The sequence below is a fragment of the Bidens hawaiensis genome, unplaced genomic scaffold (genome assembly GCF_021521415.1).
Source record: "Bidens hawaiensis isolate Kalapana, Puna unplaced genomic scaffold, B.hawaiensis_p1.1 tig00000296_1, whole genome shotgun sequence".
Taxonomy (NCBI): Eukaryota; Viridiplantae; Streptophyta; class Magnoliopsida; order Asterales; family Asteraceae; genus Bidens; species Bidens hawaiensis.
The window spans coordinates 3,735,946-3,763,812 of NW_027491024.1; the positions used below are offsets into that span (position 1 = coordinate 3,735,946).

At 39.3% G+C, this 27,867-nt stretch overlaps 2 protein-coding genes and 1 pseudogene across 3 annotated transcripts; 1 reads left to right on the forward strand and 2 right to left on the reverse strand.

Annotated features, from left to right (window-relative positions):
* Nucleotides 1-13,330: 13,330 nt before the first annotated feature.
* On the forward strand, nucleotides 13,331-16,439 carry LOC143620715 (U-box domain-containing protein 11-like; annotated as a pseudogene). Its single transcript, XR_013151383.1, has 4 exons — nucleotides 13,331-13,785; nucleotides 14,444-14,560; nucleotides 14,655-15,023; nucleotides 15,097-16,439. The product of XR_013151383.1 is annotated as a U-box domain-containing protein 11-like (transcript).
* A 1,199-nt stretch (nucleotides 16,440-17,638) lies between these two features.
* On the reverse strand, nucleotides 17,639-20,254 carry LOC143619687 (quinolinate phosphoribosyltransferase [decarboxylating] 1a-like). The gene is made up of 10 exons (XM_077091563.1): nucleotides 20,174-20,254; nucleotides 19,361-19,521; nucleotides 19,131-19,264; nucleotides 18,991-19,054; nucleotides 18,813-18,895; nucleotides 18,651-18,734; nucleotides 18,395-18,547; nucleotides 18,146-18,322; nucleotides 18,006-18,073; nucleotides 17,639-17,885 (listed from the first exon to the last, which is right to left on the reverse strand). Exons 1-10 carry the CDS (start codon nucleotides 20,233-20,235, stop codon nucleotides 17,789-17,791), a joined length of 1,083 nt encoding a protein of 360 aa, XP_076947678.1. The 5' UTR covers nucleotides 20,236-20,254; the 3' UTR covers nucleotides 17,639-17,788.
* On the reverse strand, nucleotides 20,236-27,407 carry LOC143620283 (uncharacterized). Its single transcript, XM_077091991.1, has 6 exons — nucleotides 27,164-27,407; nucleotides 26,589-27,059; nucleotides 26,271-26,529; nucleotides 25,758-25,988; nucleotides 24,663-24,984; nucleotides 20,236-20,244 (listed from the first exon to the last, which is right to left on the reverse strand). The coding sequence occupies exons 1-6, from the start codon at nucleotides 27,405-27,407 to the stop codon at nucleotides 20,236-20,238; spliced, it is 1,536 nt and encodes a 511-aa protein (XP_076948106.1).
* Between the last annotated feature and the right edge of the window lie 460 nt (nucleotides 27,408-27,867).

The window sequence follows — 27,867 nt, forward strand, 5'->3', positions numbered from 1 at the left end:
GTGAGACTTCATTGGGTATGATTGATTGAAATAATACTAAAAAATGACGGAATAAGAAATTTTAAAGGGATAAAAATAATTGTAAGCTTATATTTATGTGTTTTGTCTATATATTAATATATTTGTTCATATAAAATTATATATAAAATAAATTAAAAATATTCGAGGCGAACCGAACCGAGCAGACCTTTGCTCGTTGCTTGGCTCGTTTACAAACCGAACCAAGCAGAGCGACTCGTTTTCAATCAAGTGAAAAAACGAGCGAGCATTTTTCGAGCAATTTCTGAGCGAGCGGCGAGGGAGTTCGAGCGACGAGTGGTTTGGACGGCCCTACGAATACCTAATTATGCTAAATTTTAGTCGGCCCAATTTAAGTCCATTTTAACCCATTTGTGATATTTGGGTCACACAGATGCAAGGTTGCAAAAATCGCTAGGCAGACCCTAGGCGTTCAACTGGGGAGTTGGGAGTACTCGGCTTTAGTTGGTGAGTACTCATCCTTAGTCGGAGAATACTCAGGGATGGCTCACCGAAAACTCGACTTAGGCAGGGATTACTCGTTGAATACTTGGCGCCTAGACGTGATTTTTACAACCACACACGGATGGAGTTATCAACCCATTTAAGTTTTATGAAAACTCGAGTTTGTATTAGTTACCTCAATTTAAATTACTAAACCAAGTTAATTAATTAACGAATGTAGTTATATAAATTCCTATCCTTTGTTTATTTTAGGAACCCCGGTATATTCTAAAACGCGTACTTATATACATGTATTAAACCAATACATGATTAGATTCCTTTCCTTGTCTTTTGTGTTATATCCACACATATACATACGGTATACCTGCTGACCGATACCGACTGAATTTTTAATCGATCACGAAAAAGTTGTGGCCACATCACACTCGGAATTCTATTTGAATGTTTATTAATTTGTAGTCACTAACGAGTGAATTATATATCTTTTTAAATAAGTATCGAGTCTCACAACTTATTAGCTATTGTTAAAACAAGTATCTAGTATAACAACTTAAAACCGCTAATGGCGTCAAACAACGCAAATGGCACTAACATTGTAATCCAATTTAAGGTAACAAAATACAAATTGGTGTTAATTTTTCAAATATCTAGCAACAAAAGTAATGATAACATGTAAACACTAGTGGTCACCTATAAATCTATAATAATGGCGATTGACAATTTAATGGCACGTACCTTGCATCTTTTGCTTTTTACCCACTATAGAGGTAGGGTACCAGAAAGACTCAAATACCTTTAAGTATCACCCGCAGGTCAACAGGAAGCTTCCTTCAAGCCACCGGCGGGACATATGGATCAACCCGCATAAACCTTTAAAGGAAGAACATTCCCATATCATGCGGAAGCATCTAGGCACCCTCATACGTCATCCGCGTGATAGCACATATACCCGCCAAAATGACTAGGAGGCAGTGCCAACAGGACAGCTGTAATTAACCAACTACCTTCTAGAAGAACTACCACGATTGTTACTTGGAGAATACGTGACCTGTCGGCCAATGAATGAAGGACACCTGGACAGGTTGTTATAACCGTGCACATGGCCAGGGAATAACTCGTCCTATCATGGATCAACACGTGTCCAGGTTGTTATACCCTTGCACATGCAACATATAGCTCAACCTATCATAAGAGGGCACGTGTCCAGACGGTTACGAGAGGTCTTCTAGAATGGGACAGCTGGCCCAATTATATTCCCACTTCCTTCGGCTATAAATACTCTCTTCATCTGCATGAGATATTCATTCACTCCCCACTATCTACTCTCAATATTCAAGTACTTTCTCTTCTTAAGAACTGTACTTATTCTCACGCCGGAGGGTGGTTAGGGGAAGCCCCCCCCCACCTTGTCCTTCCCGTAACGAGCTCACGGTGTCTGTTTTGCAGGTTCCGGCCATTGGACTTTGGGGAATTGTGCTCGTATTGTATTGGTTGTTATTGTATTCTACCATGTGGACTCATTGGATCTAGGACCCGTCAAGGGGATTAGATCCGTGTTTCTTCATTGGCGCCATCCGTGCTTTTGTTAGAACAGCAATAATTCTTCGTTTTTAGTTCGTTGTACGATATGAGCCAGTTTCCTGAAGGGCCGATGGGAACTCCTGCGCCTATTTCACGTGTCACTGATACGGAAGCACCTGAAGGGTTCGCTTCAAGTGTTTTTGCACGTATCACGGCTCCTGTTTCACGAACTGCTAATGTAACACCTGGAGGTTTCACCTTAGAGCGTGTTACAGCACCAGCCGGTCCTACTCCAAATGATTTAGGACACGTCACGACACCAGAAGGTTCTAATTGGGGAGACTTGGGACGAATTATGAGAGAAACTCGCCGGACTCGCTCAGAATTGGGTCTGGAAGAAGATTCCGGTGATTCTGAACTGGCGAGAACTCATCACCATAGTTCCAGGTCTAAGGGACTCGTATCACCGGATGAGTGGCTTTGTATTCAACAAGAAAGTGTTGCAGCCGAGTACGAGCGTAGGGTGCGCGAAGCGCGACTCTATGCTCGAACTCTGACTTATGACGAATCTCCCACGAGGTCTCTTTCTCCTCCTCCAACGGTGAGGAGAAGCCAGATTCGTCAAAGTGTTCAGACGGAAAGAGATCCGGCGGAGGCTTGGGAAAGGTGTGAACGTCCTCGCAGGATTTTGCGTGTACCTGCCTATGTGGAAGAATTTGAAAGTCATGATTCAACATATCATCCAAATGGCAGTTATTACAGCGGTGATAGCAGACTTCATCTACGTGGAGGAACCAGCTACCTGCGACCAGTTGTCCGCCATGCGGAGTAACACAGCAATGCTGAGGTAGACTTCTCGTAGCCTTACCGCCCAGCTGCGTTTGCTGAAAAGTCAAAATTCATTGCACAAATTGCAACAGCTCCGTTTCCGGTCATCGCAAAGATCCCAACATCTGTTGGAAAGTATGATGGAATGACTGATCCTAGCGATCATTTAATGAACTTTGTGGCCGTGGGAGGAGTCAACGGCTAGACTCTTCCCTACTGGTGTCACATGTTCGCTTTAACATTCACTGGTACAGCACGTGAATGGTTTGAAAAGTTACCGGACGAACAAATTACGAGTTGGGATGATTTTGTTGCCAAATTCTCCCAACATTTCAGTCAACAGCGGAAACACACTCGTGACCCGTCTGAGATAGTAGATGTGGTTAGGCGGAACAATGAATCCATTGATGACTTTATAACCCACTTTAACAATGAAAGTCTCAATATCGGTGGCTCAAGCGAGGACATGTTGTGGGGAGCTTTCCGCAAAAATGTGAAGAGTGATAAGTTAATTTGGACTCTGATGTGCAGAGACGGAATATCGACGTCTTGGAATGATATCATGACCGCAACGAAACTGTTTGCAAGGACTCAGATAACCTTGGAGAATATTGGTCAGAAACAAAACCTTAAGGTTGAATTCCAGACTCCGCGGACGAACAAACAAGCGAAAGGGACGATTTGGTCAAGACTCCAACCGTCAGCAGAACCATCAAAGCAATTCGATGCCAAATCTTTGATTGGTAACAAGAATAAGCAGAATTCTTCAGCACGGTCTTCCAATAGTTGGACTCCATTTTCAAAAACACCCTTAGAAATTCTTACGACTGAAAACGTGAATTTCAGAAAACCCCAACCACTACCGAGGAAATCGTTCCTTGATACCAAGAAGCACTGCTCATTTCACGAGTGTGTGGCCTTGAAAAATGAAATTGAAGCAACCGTGAAGTCTGGCATACATGAACATTTGGTCAAGGCGCAAAGCCAGGGATTGATAAAGCTCCCGCGCGAGACAACCAGGGTCCGTCCAAAAAAACAAGTTAACGATTTGAACGTCCACATGATTCAAGGTGGGCATAGGGTTGGAGGAAAGAGGAGAGAGTTCCTGGACGAGGAATGGAAAAACGAACCTGTGATTTTTCCCCAAGTCAAAGGTGGACGTGGAATAAAAATCCTTTAATAATCACCGCCCTCTTTGGTCACTATCGATTGAAGTATGTTTTTTTCGACACGGGTAGTACATCTGAATTATGTACGGACAATGCTTCGAACAACTGGATGAGGAAGACAAAGAGCGGTTAAAACCAATTCATGCGCCTGTTTCAGGCTTTGGAGGTGAGGTGATGCATCCGCGAGGGGTTATATCTTTTCCAGTCACTCTTGGTGATGGAATTCATTCAAGAACTGAGGAAGTTGAGTTTTTGGTTCTACCAGCAACTTCCAAACATGACATCATTTTGGGGCGGGAAGCAATCGGTGACTTTAACGCTCACCCGTCCACAGCTCACGATGCGGTAGGAATTCCAACCCGCACCGGCATAGCAATTATTCATGTCAATCGACATTGCTTCGCAACAGAAAGTTCAAAGCTTAGCAAAGTTCCAAAGCAAACTCAGAGGACCGAACCAGAGAAATGGGTTTTAAACAAGAAATTTCCAGATCAAACAGTCGTAATTGGACCAGTTATCTCAGAGATAGTGAGAACTTTCTTGAATCAATTGCTAACCAAGAATATGGAAATCTTCGCTTGGCAACCCGCGGACATTATTGGTGTCCCACGGAACATTGAGGAACACAAATTGAGGGTAAACCCGATGTTTACACCAATTTTTCAAAAGAAGTGAAAGATGGGCCCTGAACAAACCAAAGCTATGAATGAGCAAGTACAAGACCTCCTTCATGCTGGAATCATCCGCCCAATCCAATACCAGACCTGGGTCGCCAATCCATTGATTGTCCCTAAAAGAAATTGGACATGGCGGATGTGCATAGATTTCAAGGATCTGAACAAGGTTTGTCCCAAGGACTGTTATCCATTACCGGAGATCGATCTCAAAGTTGATGCCGTAGCCCCATTTAAATTTAAATGCTTTCTGATGCCTACAAAGGCTACCCCGCATGGCGGCAGGCGATGAAGACAAGACAACGTTTTGCACAGACCAGGGCACATTCTGCTATAAGATGATTCCCTTTGGTATAAAGAACGCTGGTGCTACGTATCAACGCCTAATGGACGTGGCATTTAAAAAACAGATTGGTCGAAACTTGGAAGTTTATATGGATGATCTCGTGATCAAAAGCATTGAGGAAGATCAGATGTTGAGAGACATCCGAGAAACATTTGAAACCTTAAGAAGCATCAATATGAAGCTGAATCCAACTAAATGTTCTTTTGGGATGGAAGAAGAAAAATTCCTCGGTGTATTCGGTACGGGTGAGGGTTTCAAGGCTAACCCGGACAAGGTTCAAGCGTAGCCCGCATGCCTTCTCCTTCTTCCCTCAAAGAGGTTCAGATACTTAACGGGAGATTAGTTGCACTAAATCGATTCTTAGCAAATCATGCAGCCAAATCTTACCCGTTCGTTTCAACATTGAGAAATTGCCTTAAAAAGGCACAATTCAAGTGGACCGCGGAAGATGAACAAGCATTCCTAGAAGTCAAGAACTGTTTGATGGAATTACCCACCTTGACAGCACCATACGCAAGAGAACCTTTGACACTATACCTGTCGGCGTTTGATATTGCCATTGGGGCAGTACTACTGAAGGATAGAAAAAATGTTCAAACACCAATTATTATGTCAGTAGAACATTGTCAGACCTGGAGACCAGATACTCGATGCTCAAAAAACTAGTCTTGGCACTGGTTTATGCTGCCCATCGTCTCCGCATGTATTTTCAAGGTCATCCCATCAATGTGTTAACTGGATACAAGCTCAAGAACGTGCTGAGTAAGCCGAAATTGTCTAGACGATTGGCAAAGTGGGACATTGAGCTGGGTGAACACGCGATCGAATATAAACCCAGACCAGCAATTCAGTGGCAGGTGTTGGCGGACTTCGTCACTGAAGTTCCGCAGCACAAAGAAAAAGAATGTTTGATTGAGCAGCAACCCCAAGCACCTCCTGAACAGGGACAAATTTGGTCATTGTTTACGGATGGAGCTTCAAGAAGTGAGGGATCTGGCGCAGGCCTCAGGCTACTCATTTCCGAGGGCCATGAGTTCACATAAGCCATAAAGTTGACTTTAAAAGTACTAACAACGAGGCGTAATATGAAACTTTTCTGGCAGGCTTGCGGATAGCCAAAAAGCTTGGGGTGAGGCATTTGGAGGCACGGGTGGATTCTATGTTGATTGCGGGACAGATTAATGGAACTTACGAAGCAAAAAATGACGTCATGGCTTCATACCTGTCGCAAGCAAAGGACTTGATTCTTCAATTTTCCTCTTTCAAAGTTATTCACATCAAGAGGAGCGAGAACAAGTCAGCGGATGCCCTTAGCAAGTTGGCTTCAACAAATTTTGAGCACTTCGCTAAGGATATTCATGTTGAAGTCCTTGATCACCCGTCTATTCCACAAAATCAAGTTCTGGTAATTCAGACTGGCATAGAATCCTGGATGACACCGATTATAGCCTATTTGTCGTCAGGAATTTTGCCAGGAGAGCAGATCGCGGCTCGAAAAATTAAACACAAGGCCTTGAATTACCAAATGAATGAGGGTGTTTTGTACTGGAGATCCTTCCTGGGCCCACTGTTACGATGTGTAGATGCGGAAGATGCGAACTACCTGATAAGGGAAGTTCATGAAGGCATTTGTCGCTTACACGCAGGCCCAAGGATAGTGGTAGCAAAGCTTATGAATGCGGGATATTACTGGCCAGGGATGCATATGGATGTTGTGCAAGAAATCAGGAAGTGTGATTATTGTCAGCGTCATGCTCCCAACACGTTGCGTCCAAAAAACGAACTTGTTCCAGTAACATCCGCTTGGCCGTTCCAAAAATGGGCTATCGACAATATGGGACCTTTCCCAGAAGCCCCAGGACGGGTCAAATTTTTGATCGTGGCTATTGATTACTTCACCAAGTGGGTGGAAGCTAAACCAGTCGCATCCATTTCGGCATCAAGTGTCAAAAAATTCCTTTGGGAATTCATAATCTACCGGTTTGGCCTTTCGCAAGAATTTGTGAGTGACAATGGAACTCAGTTTGTGGATACCGGATTACAGGAGTGGCTGAAAGAACTTCATGTCACTCAAATCTTCACATCCATAACTTATCTGCAAGCTAACGGTCAGGTCGAGCGGACCAACCGAATGATTAAGGAAGGGATCAAGGCAGGACTAGGCACTAAACGAGCCGGTTGGGTCGACGAATTACCCCATGTACTTTGGGCCTTTCGCACCCAAAAGAATTCCAACAATTCTGAAACGCCATTCAGTTTAACTTGTGGCACTTAAGCCATGATCCCAACCGAAATTGGGATCCCATCCGCACGAATCTTAATGAATAGTGATAATGATAAAGAGTTGTGGATGAATCTTGACCTTCTTGAAGAAAGGAGGGATTTGGCATCAATCCGCGAGCATAACTATAAACGCCAGCTACAGGAATATTATGACTCGTGGATTCGAAAATGCACATTTGATAAGGGAGATTTTGTCTTCGGCAGTAACGAGGCTTCCGGACAGGAACCTCCGGGCAAGTTAGCTCCAACTTGGGAAGGCTCTTATAAGATAAAAGCAATGTTATCTAAGGGCGCATACAAGTTAGGAAAGTTGGATGGGACTGAGATCCCTAGAACCTGGAATGTGGCACAGTTGAGGAAATGTTACATTTAACATGTTGCTTACTTTTTATTTCTGGCCTGCGTGCCTAATAGCTAGTGAAGGACATGTACTATCATTTCTTGTAATTTCTTTTGGCGTATGCCTTTTTTATGAAAAGTACTGTTACTACCACATTCTAGTTTTATGTAACATATATGCTCTAGCCCGCATACCAGATGGGATTCTTACGTCTATACAACAAGAGTGATGCAATCCTTTATTAACAAATAAGAAGATCCTACAAACACTTATATTATGAAACATAAGACAAAGTGTACCGGATAAACAAACTTTTTATATATGTGCAAATGGGATTACAAAAGATTACAAGGAAGACAGATTTATGCGAGCTACAAAAATATAAAGCTACAATGCTGCATTGTCTTCTTCCTCCTCTTGATCATCATTAACAGCTGCAAGAAGTCCCTTCAACTTCTCAATCCCATCCTCCTTACGATATGAATTTCAATAGTGAATTCCAAATTATCAAAAGTCTTCGTCTTCTCATTAAGAATCTTAGCAGTATCCTGGCCGTGCAAGACGAATTCCTCTGGAAGCCTACCTTCTTCAGCAAATTTATAGCCTTCCTGGAAACCCGTCTGACGGCCGGCTTGAGAGGATGCGTTTAAAAGTGCGGCAAGGCAATTCCCAAGTTCATCGTCTTCCCGAATATGGGCAATAACCTGTCAAGCCTAAAATATGAGCACTTGTTTTGACTATAATTTTTTACCTTAAAAAGAATTCGCGGAGTAAGAACTACCTGGGGAACCCCTTCCGCCAGTAGCCATTTTTTGTCCACCTTGGCTCGGAAAATTTCCATCTTGTGCTCAGCACATTCCAAGGCTTGCTCCCTGTTCTTGGTCGCAAGGGCGGCAAGGCGTTCATGCTTGGCTGCTGATTCAGCATTCAGAGTTTTTATCAGCTTGTCGCGTTCATTCAATTGTTGCTGTAAAGCAATATTGGCTTCCTCAGCAACAGATCGACGAGCTTTCTCGGCCTCTAGCGCTGTCTTGGCATCCGCCAATTTCCGTTCTGCAGTCTCAGCAGCCAGGCGGCTGTCCCTGGCTTTATTCATAGCCCCTAGGGCCTCCTTCTTCGCCTCGGACACCTTAATCTCTAACTCCTTCCATTCCTCATTCATACCTAGCCAGTCCCGACATAATTCTTGAGTGGTGGAGATAGTGTTGGCTAGGCTATAGGAGGAGTTTAGTAATTCTTGGCGCGGACGCCCGCGCTGGCGTTCCCTTTCTGCGGGAGGAAGACTTCCCTGCAGGTATTCCATGCAGACAACCGCGTCGGAAAAAGTTGAATCCTGGCGTAAGGACCAACGCGGACGATACATTGAAGAGTCTTCCTCGTGCTGGGACTAAAACGTTTGTGGGCCGCGGCCAAAGGCACTAACCCCTCCTTGATCCCTAAAACAGTAGGAAAACTGGAAAGGTGAAGAAATGAAGGGGTCCTCAGGATTACCGTCTTTCTTACCTCCAGAAGGAGGGGTATCCACAATAGCAATTGGATCCTGAACACCTGTCGTCGAAGACGTTGGCGGTGTAGCAGGTGGTGTTGAGCCCCGTGGATCAAAAAGATCCTTAGAAGACTTCGTCTTCTTGTGTTTCTGGGTACCGGCAGGCTTAGTAGATTGCACCTTCCGTTTCCCAGATACCTTGGAGGCACCCGCATCAACGGCTAGATAATCACCTTCGTTGATGACATCGTCAGTGGCTCGATGTTCATTTCCGGCGGTGACGTCAGCACCTTAATCACCCGCCACCTGGCTGGTGGTTGTTTTCTGGTCTTGCTTGCGGGTCAGACCTACAGTCTAATGTAGGGTATTAGTAGCATCAACTGATAACCCTCCTTCACAGAGTGATGACTCTTCGCTAGACGAAAGAAGTACAATCACCCCGCTAGAAGTGGCAGCAGTAATTGGTCGGGGTTGTAAAATGCCCTCACCTTTCAGAACAAATTCCTCACCTTTAGCATACATCGCCTCGGAAACCACAGGTTCCGGGCGGAGTGCGGTGGAAAATAGAAAATTATTGTGGGTACGCTCCAAGATAGGTGCGTCCTTTGGATCAATCGGTCGACGCACCATCAGACCCTCCTCACGGTCTAGGAGCGTACTAAAGACGGAGCCCTCGCCTGTATAAACATGAATAGATGTCAGAACTCAGGAGGAACATTAAAAACAAAAGGTAATAATAGACTTACTTTTGTTTGGTTTCTCGTAGTATGGCTCCAAATCAGGGAACGACAATAAACGGCTCATCCTAGCACTCACCATCGCTCCCTCATGTATCGTGCACATGGGAGTTGGCGTATTGGTCAACGTCGTGAACCAGGGAAGGTCCACCTGTGTGGTGGCGGGGACCACCGGCATCCAAATTTATAACCGAGTTCATCTTGTCTTTTAGACTTTCACCAATGATCTTGGACTTCTTATGTTGGTACATTATAAATTATAAAAACATAATAAACTTAGGTGGGCTTTTATTTTTTTATTCAACCGAGTTCATCGTGGCTTGAGCCCCACTACAAAATTTATACGCATCGGTTCAGTTCAGCACCAAAATTATATATGTCATTTGAACGAGTTTATCTAAAAACATTTTTCATCTAACTTCATGTTACACTAGGGCTGTTACCGGATTGAACCGAACCGAACGCGGACATGCTCATACTTGGTTTGGTTTGAAAGCGAGCTGAACCGAGCGGATTGAATTTAAAGAAATGAGCGATATCTTTATGCTTGAACTTGGTTTGTTTTCGAAACCGAGCGGCTTGGTTCGGTTTGGTTTTGCTTGATTTCGTACAAAGTTTCAAATTTTAAATTTCTAAAACTTCAAAATATCATTAATTCAAGACTTTCAACTCTAAATTGTCTAAACTTTCACCTTTAAAATGTATAAAGCTCATAGTTAACAACAAAACATATATAAAACAAGTGGCTATGGTTTAAATTTGAAGTTTGAATTCAACACAAAAGAGGGAAATTTTAAAAACTTTAAAAAATAGTATACTTATACATATAAAACTAATAAATAAAAAATAATTCGAGCAAAACGAACCGAACCAAACAGAGCGAGGCTTTGCTCGTGCTTGGATTGCTTTTAAACCAAACTAAGCCGAACGGCTCACTTCCAAACCAAGCCGAAATCGAACGAGCATTTTTCGAACAATTTTCGAGCGAACGAAGAACGAGCGACGAGCAGTTTGGACAACCCTAGGTTACACGCTATTTAAACAATATAGTGAATATTCAACTTATGTTTGTTTTTTGGTGCTCTCTTTTGGCCCTTTGCTTAGAATTTAGATCCGTGAATAGAATTCGATTATCTTTTCCTTTATTAAGTTTATATTATTATATTATTAAAAAGTATAGATAAAGTTATACTTGAAGATAATTGTCGAAAGCCGGAGAACAAATGAAAATGACCATTTCGTCTTCATGTTGCAATTGGCAACTTGCCATAAACGATGAGGATCAAGTTGCTCAACAATATCAATATGTCGACTGGAAATTAATACGAAATTTAAATAGTTTGTTAATAATAATAATAATAATAATAATAATAATAATCATTTTGCACGAATAATATTATGATCTAAAAGTGAAATGCTCACATCATAATAACGAAAGTACATATGTAAAAACTTGATTTTTTAAGTGGACGAAGTATTACAATTATCCAGAATGCGACACATGTATTTAAGACTCGGTGTATTTAAGAATGTGGAGCGTTTCAATGGTTGTCAAAAAGATTGTTCATACGTTAGATCTTGACAGCTTAAACTCATCATTTATGAAAGGTGCACTGTTATAACGAGTTTAGATAAACATTTGCCGCGAATTGCATCATCATGATAAAACCTTAATTTTCAGATGTGGTAATAATATACTCAAATTAAAGATAATGTAAATGTAACTCTTCTTTTTATATTACAATTTTTAAAAATAAGTTTATCAAAAGTTGTTAATGAAACTGGATCTAAGAAGAAAAATTAGCATTTTTCTCATGCCTTTTTTGTTTATTTTACCATTTCACTTTATTTTAACTTCTTACTTTATATTATTTTGGATTCGCCTCAATCTTATTCATTAGAATAGTGAGATTAGCATCTAGTCACTTCCTTCGAGTCAAGACCGGTTCGCAATCATACTAACAAAATTGATTGAATCAAATCAATTAGGCACCGGAAACACGGTCAGGGTTTTTAGTTATTATTTGGTTGAAGAACAATGAATGAACGCAAGAACACACAAAGAATATCTTTTAAACTACTCTTGATCATTTGTCGTACGTTACAAAATTTTGGAACCAATAACATCAACCTGAAACAAAATCTACATTATATTCTCGATATCAATTACAAAATCATAAAAACAATAATTGGACATTTCTCCGATTTAACTCAATTACGCGATATTTATGTCAATCGTTCTTGATTTAATCTATAAACCTTCCTTATATGCCACTATTGACGCCATTTAATGATTCTTTGTAACTTCTTTGAACTGACTTTGAAAACACATCGTCAGTGGATAGTTTTATATTTGGTTTGAACTTTATGGTCATCTGTAAGCCAACATCAATGATAACTAGAATATTTAGTAGCAAGTTGACATAGTAACACATCAACGGTAACTACAATCTTTAGTAGCAAGTTGGCATAGTAACACATCAACGGTAACTACAATCTTTAGTAGTTGTTTGGCATAGTAACAATTTGATCTTAATAGGAAGTTAAGAATCATAACTCCATTGTAGTTTGATCTTGATAGAATACTGATTGGTTGTGTCTCGTAACTAGCAATTGAATGTCAATAGTATCTCATTAATGGTAACCAAGCTCAATACCCCCCCCCCCCACCCCCCCACGCAGTTGTAACTTTACCCATGTAGTAGCAAGTTGTCACATGTAACAACTTGTTTATCAACTTTACTTCACATCTCTCATAATAAGAATTATTCAAACTTGTATGTAGTTACGTTTTCAAGATAAGCAATAGCAACTCATTAAACACATCGGTAGCTACTCGACAATGGTAAACTCTCGCGATACTAAATACCAATAAACAATCCCTTCAGCACCAACTCTAAGGTCGCTAACACCTCATCAATAACATTCAGCTTATATTTTCGTAATCACCAATTCAAAAACATGCACACCCAACACTCCACATCTCATGCGAAAACCAGTTTTATCTTATCCAAATCCTACGTATACAACCATTGAATGAATGGTTGACATATTTTAGAAGTACAGTAATATATTTACTATACCATGCTCAATTTAATATTTTATAAAATTGAACATGAAATCTCCATATTCCCGAGTTTCATTTAACTGATGAAAGAAAAGGAAAAGAAGGGTTGGAAAAAATATGTTGTGTTCCCGAGTTTCATTTAAGAAAGAAAAATGAAGGAAAATTTTAAAGAGGTGTTATTTTCTTTCATTAAAGTTATATTTTATAAAAAAAATGTTATTTTTAGAAAACTTTTGTCTTTATCTTTAAAAAATAAGAAGGCAAATAAATTAATTATTCCAGTAATAATAATTAAAGATATGTTTTATATGCAATAAGACTACCTAACCAACCAACAAACTTATATTCTCTTCTCTTGTTCATAAATCATAATAATACAACTGTCTTCTCCCCCTCTTTCCTTTCACCAGAAACACGCTTCAACTTTCAATCATTCATCACAACACATTTCTCATTATTATTATTATTAATATCAGATTCTATAAACCCTAGCTAGCTAGCTCTCAATTCATCACCATTACTGTTACTCCATGGCCGGAGACAATTCCACCGCCGCCATTGTGGCCGGAATCCAGTCTCTTCTCCGGCTAGTCCGAGACGTTGCTCGGAGATCCGCTTCCGGATTCACCGGAACCTTTAAAAAGGACTGTACGGACCTCTGTAGAAGAGTTGCCTTGCTGTCGCATTTGCTGGAAGAAATTAGAGATTATGAAGGCGATTTGAGGCCGTTGGATTTATCGGCTTCGACTTCTTCGTCGTTGTCTTCGTTGTGTGAGCTCACGGAGGCGCTTAAGGCTGCGAAACGGTTGATTCTGTTCGCAGGAAGCTTCGATCACAATATTAATGTTGCGGTAATTAAATGCATTTTAGATTTAGTCTGTTGGTGAACCGGTTAATAAATCTGAATCTAGAACACTGCATTTAACTACTCAAACTGAATTTTCCAATTTTAGAATTCAGTGTGTCAGAGGGAGTATATTGTTAGGGTTTATTGTTATATAATTACCATAAATATAATTTAATTAGGCACGATAAGACACGAACACCATACGATTAATAAGCATGTCATTTTTCCAAACACGAGCATACACATGACACGACCTAATATTGCTTATCGAGTATTGTCTAAAGTTGAAGACACTAAGGCTAAGGGTACGGAAAACTAAGTAGGTCATATATTTGTTTCTTTTTTTAGAAAAATTAAAATGTATAAACAGGTTTAAACTTTAAACATGTCATTAATAAGAGGCGTTTAGCTTGTTTAGACACGAATTTAAACAGGTCTTAAACGTGTTGACCTGTATAAGACATGAAACCTGTTAAGCCCTAACCCAAACTTACTTAATTCCGTGTCTTTTCGCGTCATGTTAATAGGTTTGTGTCAAAAATTGTCTACCCTAGGTGTGATATTTAATTATTGTTATTATCTTTACTGTACTACTATAAAGAGATTATTTATTATCGCATCGAATGTTCATTAGTATTCTTCATGTTTTAAATTAATTAAAGGACGGATCAGCCGAGCAAATCGCATTCCAATTCCATTGCGTTACTTTAAAGTTGGAAAACGCATTATCCAGCTTGCCGTATGATCATTTTGACATATCAGAAGAAGTAAAAGAACAAGTAAGACGTGCAATTATACAAGCATGATTGTGTATGCATATGCTTATTTAGTTATTGACTAGGTATTCTATTTTTGATGCATCTGATTTTATAGGTTGATCTAGTGAGAATTCAGTTAAAGCGAGCCCTAGAACGATACACTGGATCACAAGATTTGACCATGTTATCTAGCAGCTTATCCGATTCACTGGCGAAAGAGTCTGATTCTGGTCATCCTATCAACCATAATCACCATGAAGTTGAATCAAAAGAGGGAAATGTTTCGAATGAAAGTGTTTTAATTGATTCTGATGAACTTAGTGATGAGCCTGCAACTGCTTCATCTGATGCATCACGTCTGTTAAAACCTGCTGATGATGTAAACAACATTGAGGAGAATAAGAAGCCTATGACTCCAGATGACTTCCTTTGCCCGATTTCACTAGAGCTTATCAAAGATCCTGTTATTGTGTCCACAGGACAGGTATGGCGGTTATAGCATTATTATTATTACTGTTATTGCTGCTATGTATTGAAATGTTTATATTATTTTGCAGACTTATGAGAGATCATACATACAAAGATGGATAAATAGTGGGAATACAACATGCCCAAAAACTCAGCAAAAGCTTCAAAACCTCACACTTACTCCCAACTATGTTCTAAAAAGTTTAATCACTCAGTGGTGTACCCTTCACAATGTTGATCACCGAACTTTAATAACAAAGTCAATATTGACAAATATTGACAAATCATATATTGATGCAATTGAAACAGTTGTTCATAATCTCACAAGCCAATCTATTGAAGAACAAAGAGTAGCTGTTGCTGCAATAAAGTTTATCTAAAAGAAGCACGGATAACCGAATACTCATTGCTGAAGCGGGAGCCATTCCAATTCTTGTTGGTTTATTATCTTCTGAAGATGATATTACACAACAGCAAGCGGTTACTTCAATTCTCAACCTCTCGATATATGAAAACAATCGGGAACTCATAATGCTTGCAAATGCGGTACCTTCAATTGTGCAAGTTCTTCAAACAGGAACCATGGAAACAAGGGAAAATGCAGCTGCTACCCTTTTTAGTTTATCACTTGCTGATGAAAACAAGATAATAATCGGTGCATCGGGTGCGATTCCGTTATTGGTTCAACTTCTCGCAAATGGAAGCAAAAGAGGAAAAAATGATGCTGCAACGGCTTTATTTAACTTGTGTATTTATCAAGGGAATAAAGGGAGGGCGGTTCGAGCGGGAATTGTTTCTGTGTTGGTCAACATGTTGACTGATTCGGGTGGTTCAATGGCTGATGAAGCTTTGACTATTCTTTCAATTCTTGCTAGTCATCAAGAAGCTAAAGCTGCTATGTTAAGTGCTTGCATTATTCCTAATTTGGTTCAACATATGACAGCTGGCAATTCAAGAAACCAAGAGAATGCTATTTTGATTTTGCTTTCGTTATGTAAAAGAGATGATGAGAATCTTGGGCTTATAAGCAGGCTCGGGGTTTTAGCACCGTTAATGGAGCTTGCCAATAATGGTACCGAACGGGCTAAACGGAAGGCTAATTTGTTATTGGGGTATCTTCAAAGGTCTCAACAACAATTTCAACATGTTGATGAGTGATGACTAACTTTTTCTGGTAATTGGTTTATCTTATTCTTGATTCTTGATTTTTATTTATACACATTTTTTTCGGTTTATGAAGAAAAACAGAGAGCTGAAGCAACTTCTTGTGCTTTCTTTGTGTGTTCTTCTTGGTTTATAGTCTTCTGCAAATTCATTTGATTTGATTTTTTTTGTTATTGTTTGATTTACATTTGAGATAACGATTGTATTTCATTACAGATGTATTTATACCAAATATTTAAATTTTTATACACTTGATTGCGTTATTATACATTTCTTATATGCTGTATGCTATGCTTGTCTAATGCAGTAATGCCTGCATAATGATTATTGCAATCTTTTTTATTCTGTCTTTTTAATAAATTATTGCATGGGGGTTTATATCGGTAAACTAATGGTGTGATATTTTACAAATGGATGCCACCTTTTCAGTCGTATAGGACACGCGTGACTTACAAGTGTACGGAGGGAACAAGAAAATAACTTTTTGCAGTCTATACGACCTGTATAGCCCTATACGCTCGTACAGAGCCTTACATAACATAAAACCTATAAGACTCGTATAGCGTAGCGTCTATACGACCGTATAGAATCTTTTCAGAACACGTCATAATGCACTTTGACTGATACGCGTTACGAGCCTATAATAGCCGTATAGGCAGACTTTTCAAGTTTCTAAGCTTAAAACATGAAAGATTTGTGTGATGATTTTTAAGATTGTGTCGAAAGCAGTTTGACTGAATGTAATATCGGGATTTAAGCTTAAAACGTTTATATTTCAAAAGCTAACCACCCGTATTATATAACACCTATATTTCAAAAAGCTACCGGCACGGATCGCATGACGACTTTTAGAAGGTCGGTACCCAGAAACACTCGTGTAATTTTAACTTAACGTGTTTTGTAATCTATAACTATTTTTGATGTTATCTACTTATTTACAATTTTAATTAGACATAAAAAGTGCCTTTACGGCCCGTATAGGCCTATACAACTCGTATAGGTTTATACGAGGCACCATAAACAAAAATGACACGATCCAAGGCCTATATGACTCGTATAGACCTATACAAGCCGTATAAACGATCAAGAGTGGTGTATAAAGATTGCATGTCTTTACAAATTATTGGGTTGGAGCTTAGTATAAATGGATTAGTTTCTGGTCAAACCAGTAACCACATTTAAACAAATGGGTTTGGGTTTGCCTAGCAAATTGTCTTGTTTAACCCATTTATTTATTAAATGTCTTTTTGTTTGGATTTCTTCTCTCTTCTAAACTGAAATACATTCAAATTATTTGCTAGCTCTTCAAGAAACTAAATCTTAATACATTATCTAATCATTTGCACAATTGATAAAGTGGTTACAATTGATATTAATAAATTTTTTATTAAATATAAGATTACAAACCAAATTATCAATGGATATTTGTTTGTTAGAAAAGGAAAGAAAACATATGTTAGAAAAATATAATTTCTTTTTGAAATTTGACAGGTCATGCTCTGACTTTATTCCTTGAATTTGTTCTACAACCAAAGTAGAGAAAATCATATCATAATTATGAAACGAAACACCTGCAGAAGGGTAAAAACGACTCTCATTTTAAGTTTTTAACAATGACTACGCTCGTTTTGTGCGCCTTCCAACTTCAAGCGCCAGCTCGGTATCAATTTTCAGGGATATGTCAAGTGCTTTCACCGAGTGTGTCAGCGCCCCACTGCATACATAACACAATAAATCAGAATGCTTTCTATAGAAATCACGTAATTTTGTTAATTATAATCAAACTAGTACTTAATAGAAGGATGGGTACAAAAAAATTTAAAAGGTTTTTTACCTGGATATGTATGTCACTCCAGTTTGCCCAATCTTGTGTACCGTTTCCAGGGTAACATTTCCAGACGCCTGCAATACATTTGATTATAGAAAGTAATATAATAATTAATTAATTATAAAAATGATGTTTTAGAGTTTTACCTCGGTCTCAAACTTGCCATTAATAATCTCTACAGCTTGTTTAAGCATGGATACATCAATATCTCCATCAGGTTGCGGCATAACCATGTTATCCAGCATTATTCTGCTTAACAAAGTTTCGTTTTTGGAAGCATAATTCAGGACCTCATGTATTTCTTCAAATGTCCTAGTCTCCACCTGTTTAAACAATTACAGGAATTTATTCATTGAGATTTGAAAGATAAATTTCTAAGTTAGTTAGTTAGTTACCTCAACACCCATCTGAAGATTATTTTTCTTTAGATACAAGTCAACAGATTTGAGGGCATTCGAAACACCTCCAGCTACAGAAATATGATTATCTTTTATCATCACCATATCAAATAAACCCATCCTGTGATTTTGGCCTCCACCTATAAGTACCTGTTAAGTAAAAATGCATATTATCAGGGAAAAAAATGCACACAAAAAATAAATATTTAAGAGTTTATGTGAATAAAATAAAATAGAAATAAGTGAACTACACCGCCCACTTATCCACCAAACGCAAAGCCGGAGCAGTTTTTCTTGTTTCCAGAATAACTGCCGGGTGGGCCGCATCCGCCATGGCCTGTAACAAAATTGCACATTTAAGAAAACCTTTCTAACAAATGATTAAAAAATAGTCAACAAAGCTTAATATTCGCACCTTTGTGAGTGTGGCTATGCCACTCATCCTCTGCATAAAATTGAGAGCGACTCTTTCGGCTACAACAATACTGTGTGCCCTTCCTATTAAGTTCAGAGACGAAACACAAAAATAGTTTTAATCAAATTAATTTTGAATTTCAAAGAACAAATATTGCTTGATCATGTCTATTGCTTACCATGCACTTTGCCAAACTTCAATCCTCTAACAACATTATCTCCATCTCTTTGAAACCATTCCACCTGACACCTTTTTATATTCAGTAAATTCACACAAGTTATTATATTTTGGTACGGTGTATTGTTTGCCAACCAATACCTTTAAGGTAGGATCAACTTCATTAAATACCATCTCAGCAAGTGCGATCCCTGCAACAATTCCATTATCCTTTGCTAGAAAATAAGCGTCAACTTCCATTTCAGTCGGTATGGTGGCCAAACAGGTGACATCCCCTGCATAAACGAGCACAAACTATCGCTAAATGAAACTATGTAACAATATTCTTGGCAATTATTGAAAAATGAACAAAAAGTCAATAAAAATCAAACCTTTATCTCCAGCATCTTCAGAAAGGGCTAGCTTAATGACACCCTTCAAATCATAAGTCGGGTGAACAGGAGGCTTCACAATAACTGGCTCAACTGATTTTACATGGTTCATGCTTGTAGTTGCTGTCATTTTAACAACCAGTCTGTTTCTGGAGCAACACCTATATCACCCAAAAAAAACCATAGTTTCATACACAATAAAAGAGCCGAGCTACTCGAGAGATCGGATCAATAAAAAGCTCGAAACGAGCTGATGCTTATTGAGCTCGAGCTCTGGGAAGATCGTTTGGGCTCGTCGAGCCTTAACAAGCATGGTGTATATTTTTTTGGACTTCTATGTGTTAATATCACACTGCACAACTAAAAATGTACAAAAATAACGAAAAATGTATGTAAATTATACTTGGTATTAAAAACCAATGTTGGTGCCTGCGCAGAAAGTTCATTGGTTCGCGTGGCAGACTGGCAGCCCTAGGGTCAACATAACTTATACGAGTGCCGATACTATTTTGGGCGTTTCTTTTTAGTATCAGTGCTGGGTGTTTTTCCCTTTTGTTTCCCGCATCGCTTTTCTTGAAAAAAAATTGTTATTTTGATGGGCGTTTATTAACAAATTAATGTTTATAATCAATACCGACTAGATTGACGTCGCTTCGTTGCCGCAACGCACGGGTTTTGTTAACTAGTTCATTATTAATAAATAATAAACGAGCGGAGGTCAAGCCCTAGTTTACATACAGTAAACATAAATCATGAAATTGTATATGAATGAAATAATAAGTAATTGAATAAAATGAAATCAGTCAATGAAACCTTGAAGAAGCAACAAGTAGAGTAGCAGGTGCAACTAACTGCGAGTTACAAATTCCCAACATCTATTGAATCTGCAATAATACACAACAAATTAACTAATTAACAAAAAAATAACTCACAATTTTGATTATGAAGAAGCTTCGAAAGCAATTTGAAGAACCTTTTTATTCTTTTTTGCGGGTACCAATTTTTAGGAGTGGTGTTTAAAGCTAACAAGATACAATCTAGTCCATGTAATTCTTCTAATATTTTGCTTATAGTCCCTACGAGTTAGGGATGAGATCGGGACCGGTTCCGAAAATCACAAATTTTTGGTACCGGTATCGAAACTCAAAACTTTGGTACCGACGGTACCAAATCGGTACCAATTTCGATACCGGTACCAATACCGATTTTGCTCATCCATACTACGAGCTGCTAGCGAGCCACTCAAACTCTACTTTTTAGAGACTACGAGCTGCTAGCGAGCCACTCAAACTCTACTTTTTCGAGCTCAAGCCTAAAATAAATCGTGTTTGGTTATCGAGACCGAGCTCGAGCTTTATATAAAAAGCTTGTTTAGCTTGTCGAGCCTTGTGTATTTTTAAGTTTTATCTTTTTTTTATTTTGGAGTTCTATGTATAAATTTCACACTACATAGTTGAGCTCAAATTGAGTTTTGGCTCGTTTAAGGTACCACACAAACTTGATTAGACTCGTTTAAGGTTTTTATAGAATATATAAAGTTAATAAAAAAACATGAATAATTTAATTACTGGTAAACTAGCATAGTACAAACTTGAAAACACAATTCACGAGCCGAGTTTGAGTTTTAGAAAAGAGAGCTTGAAACTGGTTGAACTAGGGCTCTAGAATGTCAAAACGAGTCAAGCTTGAAATGTACGACTCATTTACAACCCTAGCAATGTTTTTCATTTATTAAGGGTATGGGTGTTTATTAATTAAAAATGATCCTTAAAAAAAGTAAGAACTTTTGAATTTGGTTGTTTAACAATTTGAATTTGTTATCTTCAAAACGAACTAAAATGCATTTAGGTTTCTACAATCTGAGTGTTCTATATCTTTACTATATATCAAGCATGAGTTAGGGACCTCTTAAATTTTAAGAGGTATCTAACTTGTTGCTTATTGTACAGCATATTATGCATAGATTTAAGAAATTTCAAGGGTAATGTTGTCTTTATATCACAACATCTACATGTACGGTTACTTTAGTTTCTTACATAATAGTTTCAATTTTAGTCCTCTAACTTTAATAAAATTTTGTTAATTTATAAGATAGTTACACATCTACCCCTTATTTAAAACAAACTACCTTCACGACTTTTAAAAGCTCATAATTTTTTCACACGTTAATATTATTTTTAAGAAAATTATACTATAAAAACGAACATTTTATTCTCTTTATTTTGAGTATGATATTGCTAGAGTTTATTAATTTAAAAAACTTAACATTTACGTGATTACCGGTTTGTAACGACAATGTGTCAGGTCAGGCAGTTCGAATCATGGGTCAAAATGATTTAGAGTCGGAACATGTCAATACAAAAGCTGGTTAATTTGGTTCGGGTCGGGATGGGTTTAGGTCAAAAGGGGTCATGTCAAAAAGGTATCGGGTCGAAACGAGTTTCGAGTTAAAACGGTGTCCGGTCCAGATGGGTTTCGGGTCAATACGGGTTGGTTTGAAAATCAATTTATTTAAATTTGTTGTACATTTTAGGCATCAGTTCCGTGATGACATTGTTTACACGTACCATACCTGATAAAACACGTGTCCAACACCACGTAATGAGCATTACCCAACCTTGGTAAGCGCCCAACACCACGTAACGCACAAGTAATCAACGTGAGTTACACACATAATGTCGGTTAAGCATGTTTAATGCATGTAACATGCATTCAGGTGCCGGTTATGCGTGTTCAACTGTCAGTTACACACGTACTGGCTTTTCACGTGTTATGCGTCCAATTTCGAGTTACGAAAGCACCGTTATCGGGCACGTACTCCGCTGCATAGCGCGGGCAGCTGACTAGTAATATATAATATACAAGCTCTTTTCCTAAACGCTATATCATAAGTTTGTCTCTCAGCGTGCGGCGTGCGGATGTTTCAGACCCTACACGACACTTGTAGCCCATGTCATCCCTTTGTGTGCAAAAGTTCAAACAACTTTCAAATAAATCGTGGCCGTTGTCGGTATGTTTAGAGGAGTAGAAGACTATTCATACATGTCGTATAATTGTACAATACAGTTACTGTATGAGTATAGAGTATTTCAATTTTTGTTTTTCTTTTGATACTTCTCTCTTCCTAATGTGGTTATCAGTTTTTCTCTAAACAGATACTTAGCTAATACTTGTTTAATGTTTTCTTACTTTTGTGATAAAATGCTAGGTTTTTGCCACTTGATTACCTTCTGTCACTTTCAGATGCCATTTTTTATAGTTTGGTATTGCAACCATTGATCTAACCTAATTTGAAAGACTAGTGATGGTTTATTAATGTGCCGATATATGAAAAAGTGATTGTTTCCATATTCATTAATGTCAACTTTGTTGTGTTATAATGTTGTGTTATAACAATATCTTTAATATTATTGTAATTTGTTCACTTTATATTTTGATAAAGTTAATGCTTTGTTTTATCGGTATCGTAACTTTAAGACCTAGATTTGTAACAGATTTCGTTTTACCGGTTGAAACGTGTCATAAATTAAAAAAAAAAACTAAATAATCCTTTTTTAAGAGAGAACCCAAATGATCCAAATTATTGAAATATTGTATAAATTGTATAAATTCTACAAATGACCATCTAAATCCGTTGGAAACAGGGCCGTCCCCGAGAATCCATAAAAATTCTAAAATATAACCTCAATACTCATATATAATTGTGATAACAATAGACGGAATAAAAACATCATAGCAAAATGATCTCATTATAAACTTAAAGGAATCATGAACTTCCCCTAGTATTATTGGAAGTAAAGGCCTCGATCAACTTTTTGTAATTCATACTCTCCGATATATTATTCTCAACGACAATAATGATTTAAATTTACTAATGATAATGATAAAATTATGATTTAAGTGGGCTAAAGAGTCAGCATGATTACATAAAACAAATCACATATAACTAAATACATAATCAACAACTAAAAAACAATAAAGATATGAATTTAATAACTTCATTTCATTTGTACGAATATAGATTTTCTCTAAGTAGTAGGAGAGCTAAATTTGTTATTACATGATAACTACAACTTAGTTTTCATAAAATTTGGATTTCAAACAACTTAATTTAGTAAATATAGCTAGAGGGTTTCAAATGCCAATTTGTATGATTTTCTTTGTATGTGTAGTCACCGGTTAAGCTATTTAATAAAAATATGTTATAGGACTAAAAACGAAGACTAGTTTTTTGGGATATAAATTAGGTCTTTTTTTTTTGTTAAAAAAGGTTATAAAAATTTACATGAAAGGGGATTAGAACCTGAGCAATTGAATGGACGGCGTAATGGAATGAACGTGGTAATGGAATGGACAAAGTAAGGGTATGTTTGGTTGGAAGTAATGGAATGAACAGGGAATTGAATTAGAGAAGAAATGAAATGAACAAGGGAATGAAATAAATCATTATCATTCATTTGTCTTATTTGGTTAACCTATGAGAATGAAATGAATAATTACTTTATGTTGTTTGGTATCCAAAAAATTGTAGGAATGAAATATAAATAATAAAAATATTTCTATCCCAAAATATATATTTTTTACTAAAAAAAATAAAAAAAAAAATGAAATGGCGATGGTGGTGGTGGTAACTCTGGAGACGAAAATGGTGGTGGTGCCGGTCAGGCGGGGTGGTTGTGGTGGTGGGGGTGGCGGTGGCAGCATCGGTAGTGATGGCGATGGTAGGGTGGCAACGACAGAGGTGGTGGTCATGCAGCGACAGTGGTGGTGGTGGTTATGATCAGGTGGCGGTGACAACGCTGGTGGTAAGGTGGTGGTGGTGGTGGTGGCGGCGATGGTAATGGAGAAGGTGGTGGCGACGATGACGGTGACATTCAGGTGGTGGTGGTGGCAATGGTAGTGGTGGTAGTTGTTGTTAGGTGGTGGTGGTGTTGAAAAAGTAGGGTGAGGGAGGAATGGAATGGAAAAAAAAAGAAGGGGGGTCGGAAGGAAAGGTTTTGATGGAATGAGATTCCATGTGTAATGGATTATTCCATTTCATTGAGCAACCAAACACCACTTTCTTCATTCCCACGTAATGAATCATTTCATTCCCTTTGTCATTCATGCATACCAAACGCTACCTAATGGAATGAGTTATTACCATTCCAATGAGATGTTTGGTTACCACATGGGAATGCCATGAATGATTACTTTGCGTTATTTGGTAGGTACGGAAAAAAGAAAAAATAAAATTAAAATGGTAGTGAGTGATGGTGGTGGTGGGAGGCAGATGGCGGTCGTGGCATTGGTGGGCGGTGACGGTGGTTGGCGGTGGCGGGTGGTGGTGGGCGATGGTGGGTGGTGGTGGGCGACGGGAGATAATGGTGGTTAAAGGTGGGTGGTGGGGTTGGGGTGGGTGATGGCGGTAACAGTGGATGTGGCAGGCGGTGGTGGGTAGCGGTGATGGTGGGCGGGGGCCGGCGTATGGCGGTGGTGGGCGACTGGCACTGATGGCGATGGTTGGTGGTGGTGGCGCTAACGGCGGTGGTGAACGGCAATGGTGGTGGTTGATGGCAGCAACGGTGGTGGTGGTGGCCGGTGGTTGGTGGTTGTGGTGTGTAAGACCCCAAAACCCAGGAGTTCTACAATTGGTAATCATTCCAAGCAAATTCAAATTTAAAAGATAAACCAGTTTCATGTAATTCAAAAATTCAACACAGAGTATTCTTATGGCGGAAAAGTTAACAAAACATCAAACACTGTTCTTAAGACGAGCAACGTAGTTTATGATTGTCTTAATTATTAAAATGATAAAGAGCTTCGACTACAATTGCCTCGAGACCTCGGGTTTGAGAATGAGCTGATAGGACTTAACACGGATAGGTTTCGGCCTCTCCTACCTACTTAACGCGTCTCCCACAACGTTTGCCTTACCCATGTGGTACATAATCTCCAAATTGTAGTCCTTGATCAACTCTAGCATAAGTCGCTGCCTCATGTTTAACTATTTTTGTTCGAGAAAGTATTTCAAGCTCTTATGTTCGGCGTAAATAACACAGGAAACGCCATACAAGTAGTGCCGCTATATTTTTAGAGCAAAAACGACGGCCGCCAACTCAAGATCATGAGTAAGAAAGTTTACTTCATTAGACTTTACTTGACGATAGGCATACGCGATAACTCGGCCACACTGCATAAGAACACATCCCAACCCCTGATACGACGCATTAGAATAAACAACCAAATCATTGGTACCATCTGGCAGATCAAGTACCGGGGCGTGCGTTAATCTCTCCTTTAACTCCTGAAAAGCTTTCTCCTAGTCAACTCCCCAAAAAAATTGACACCCTTTTTGGTCAACTTAGTCAATGACAATGTAATACTAGAGAAGTTCTGGAAAAACCGCTGGTAATACCCAGCTAAACCCGAGAAGCTGCGAATCTCTGTCGGAGATTTGGGAGGTTCCCACTTCATCACTGCTTCCACATTTGCGGGATCTACTAAAATACTGTTTGGGTTTATGACATGACCCAAAAGTTGCACCTCGTGTAACCAAAAAGCACACTTATAGAACTTTTCAAAAAGTTTTTCCTTTCTCAGGACTTCCAAAACTTCCCTAAGATTGCGGGCATGCTCATTCTCACTCCTAGAATACACCAGAATATCATCAATGAAAACAATAACGGAACGGTCAAGCATCGGCCTGCACACTCGGTTCATGAGATCCATGAAAGCGGCCGGCGCGTTAGTCAATCCGAAAGACATCACCAGAAACTCATAGTGCCCGTAACATATGAGGAACGCAGTTTTGAAATATCTTCTTCTCTAATCTTCAATTGGTGATACCCCGACCTAAGATCGATTCTTGAGAGCCAACTAGCTCCCTGGAGTTGATAAAAAAAAGTCATCGATTCTCGGGAGGGGGTACCTATTCTTCACCGTGAGTTTATTCAACCCTAGGTAATCGATACACCTACGCATACTACCATATTTCTTTTTAACGAAGAGGACCGGGGAACCCCAAGGTGAAATGCCCGGACGGATGAAACCCTTATCGAGTAGGTCTTCCAGCTGAGCAATGAGTTCTTTCATTTCATTAGGAGCTAGGCGGTAGAGAGCTCGTGCAACAGGTTTGGAGTCAGGCACAAGGTCGATATGAAATTCAACCTTGTGACTCGGCGGCACATCTGACAAATTATCAGGAAATACATCCGGGTAGTCCCGAACAATAGGAACTCCCCTATACTAATAACATCGGCCTTCACATTCAAAGCATAGGCCATATATGCCCCACAACCCTGCTGCATCCACTTTGCCGCCTTTAACATCGATATAAGGGGTGGCGCTGCACCACTCATGTCCCCGTGAACAGTGATCTCACTCCCATCCGGAGCCCTGAGACGTACGAGTTTTTGACCACAAATAATATGAGCATCCACACTGGAGAGCCAGTCCATCCCAAGAATCACATGAAAACAACCTAAAGGCATTAGATATAACCGCACTGGAAACCTATATTCGGACAACTCGATATGACAACCCTGAATGGCCCTAGACACGATAACAGAATTCCCTACAGCAACTTCGACTTCGAACACATCATCTACGTGCTCGGGTGATTTATATAACGTGGCACAAAACATGGTAGAAACGAAACTCCTACTAACACCCGAGTCGAACAGGACCGAAGCCTGTAGTTCATTATGTGAAAAGGTACCTAGAGAGGTAGTGTACTAATGTACTAATTCTTAACTAATCAAGCACGCAAAATAAATGTATCGACAAAGTTTTAAATGTTTAAAAGTAAAAAAATTAGAGTACCTGAAACAACGTTCGCGTCCTCCCTTGCTTCCTTCATTGAAATATTGAACGCCCTAGCCTTGGCTCTCGGCTTGTCATTCACCTTTGCTTTAGAAGAATTACACCCCTCGAAACTCTCCGCCTTCACTTCAGGACAACCAAATTCCAAATGCTCAGACCCCTTACACCAAAAGCACGCCAAGGATGGACACTCATAGTGAAAATGTCCCGTCTTCCCACAACGGAAACAAGCTGAAGACCCCATCTTGCACTCTCCCCTATGCCCTTTCCCACACTTCTTGCATTTATCGTACTTCACTCCCCCCCTTAGGATTGTCTCCCTCGGTCTTTGCTTTCTTTTCCCCCGATGAAAAACTAGTGCCCCCCAAAACCGTTTGCCATTGGAGTCAATATTCGAGTTCCAACGCTTTTTAGGTTCGGTCGACTTCACGACCTCCTATTGCTCATATAACGTACTGGCCAGGGTAACCACCGAGTGGAAGGTGCTCATGTCAGTGGTCATCACTTCCCTCCAGATATCCACCGGAAGACCTTTCACGTACTTCTTGATTCTCTTGCTCTCAGGAGTAACCAGATTCGGACTCAATCAAGCCATTTGATTAAACTTGGTGGTATACTCCCAATGGGTCAAAGCCCCCTATCCAGGGTTAGGAATTCCTGTTCAATTTTATCTAATTCATGCGGAGGACAAAACTGATCGGTAA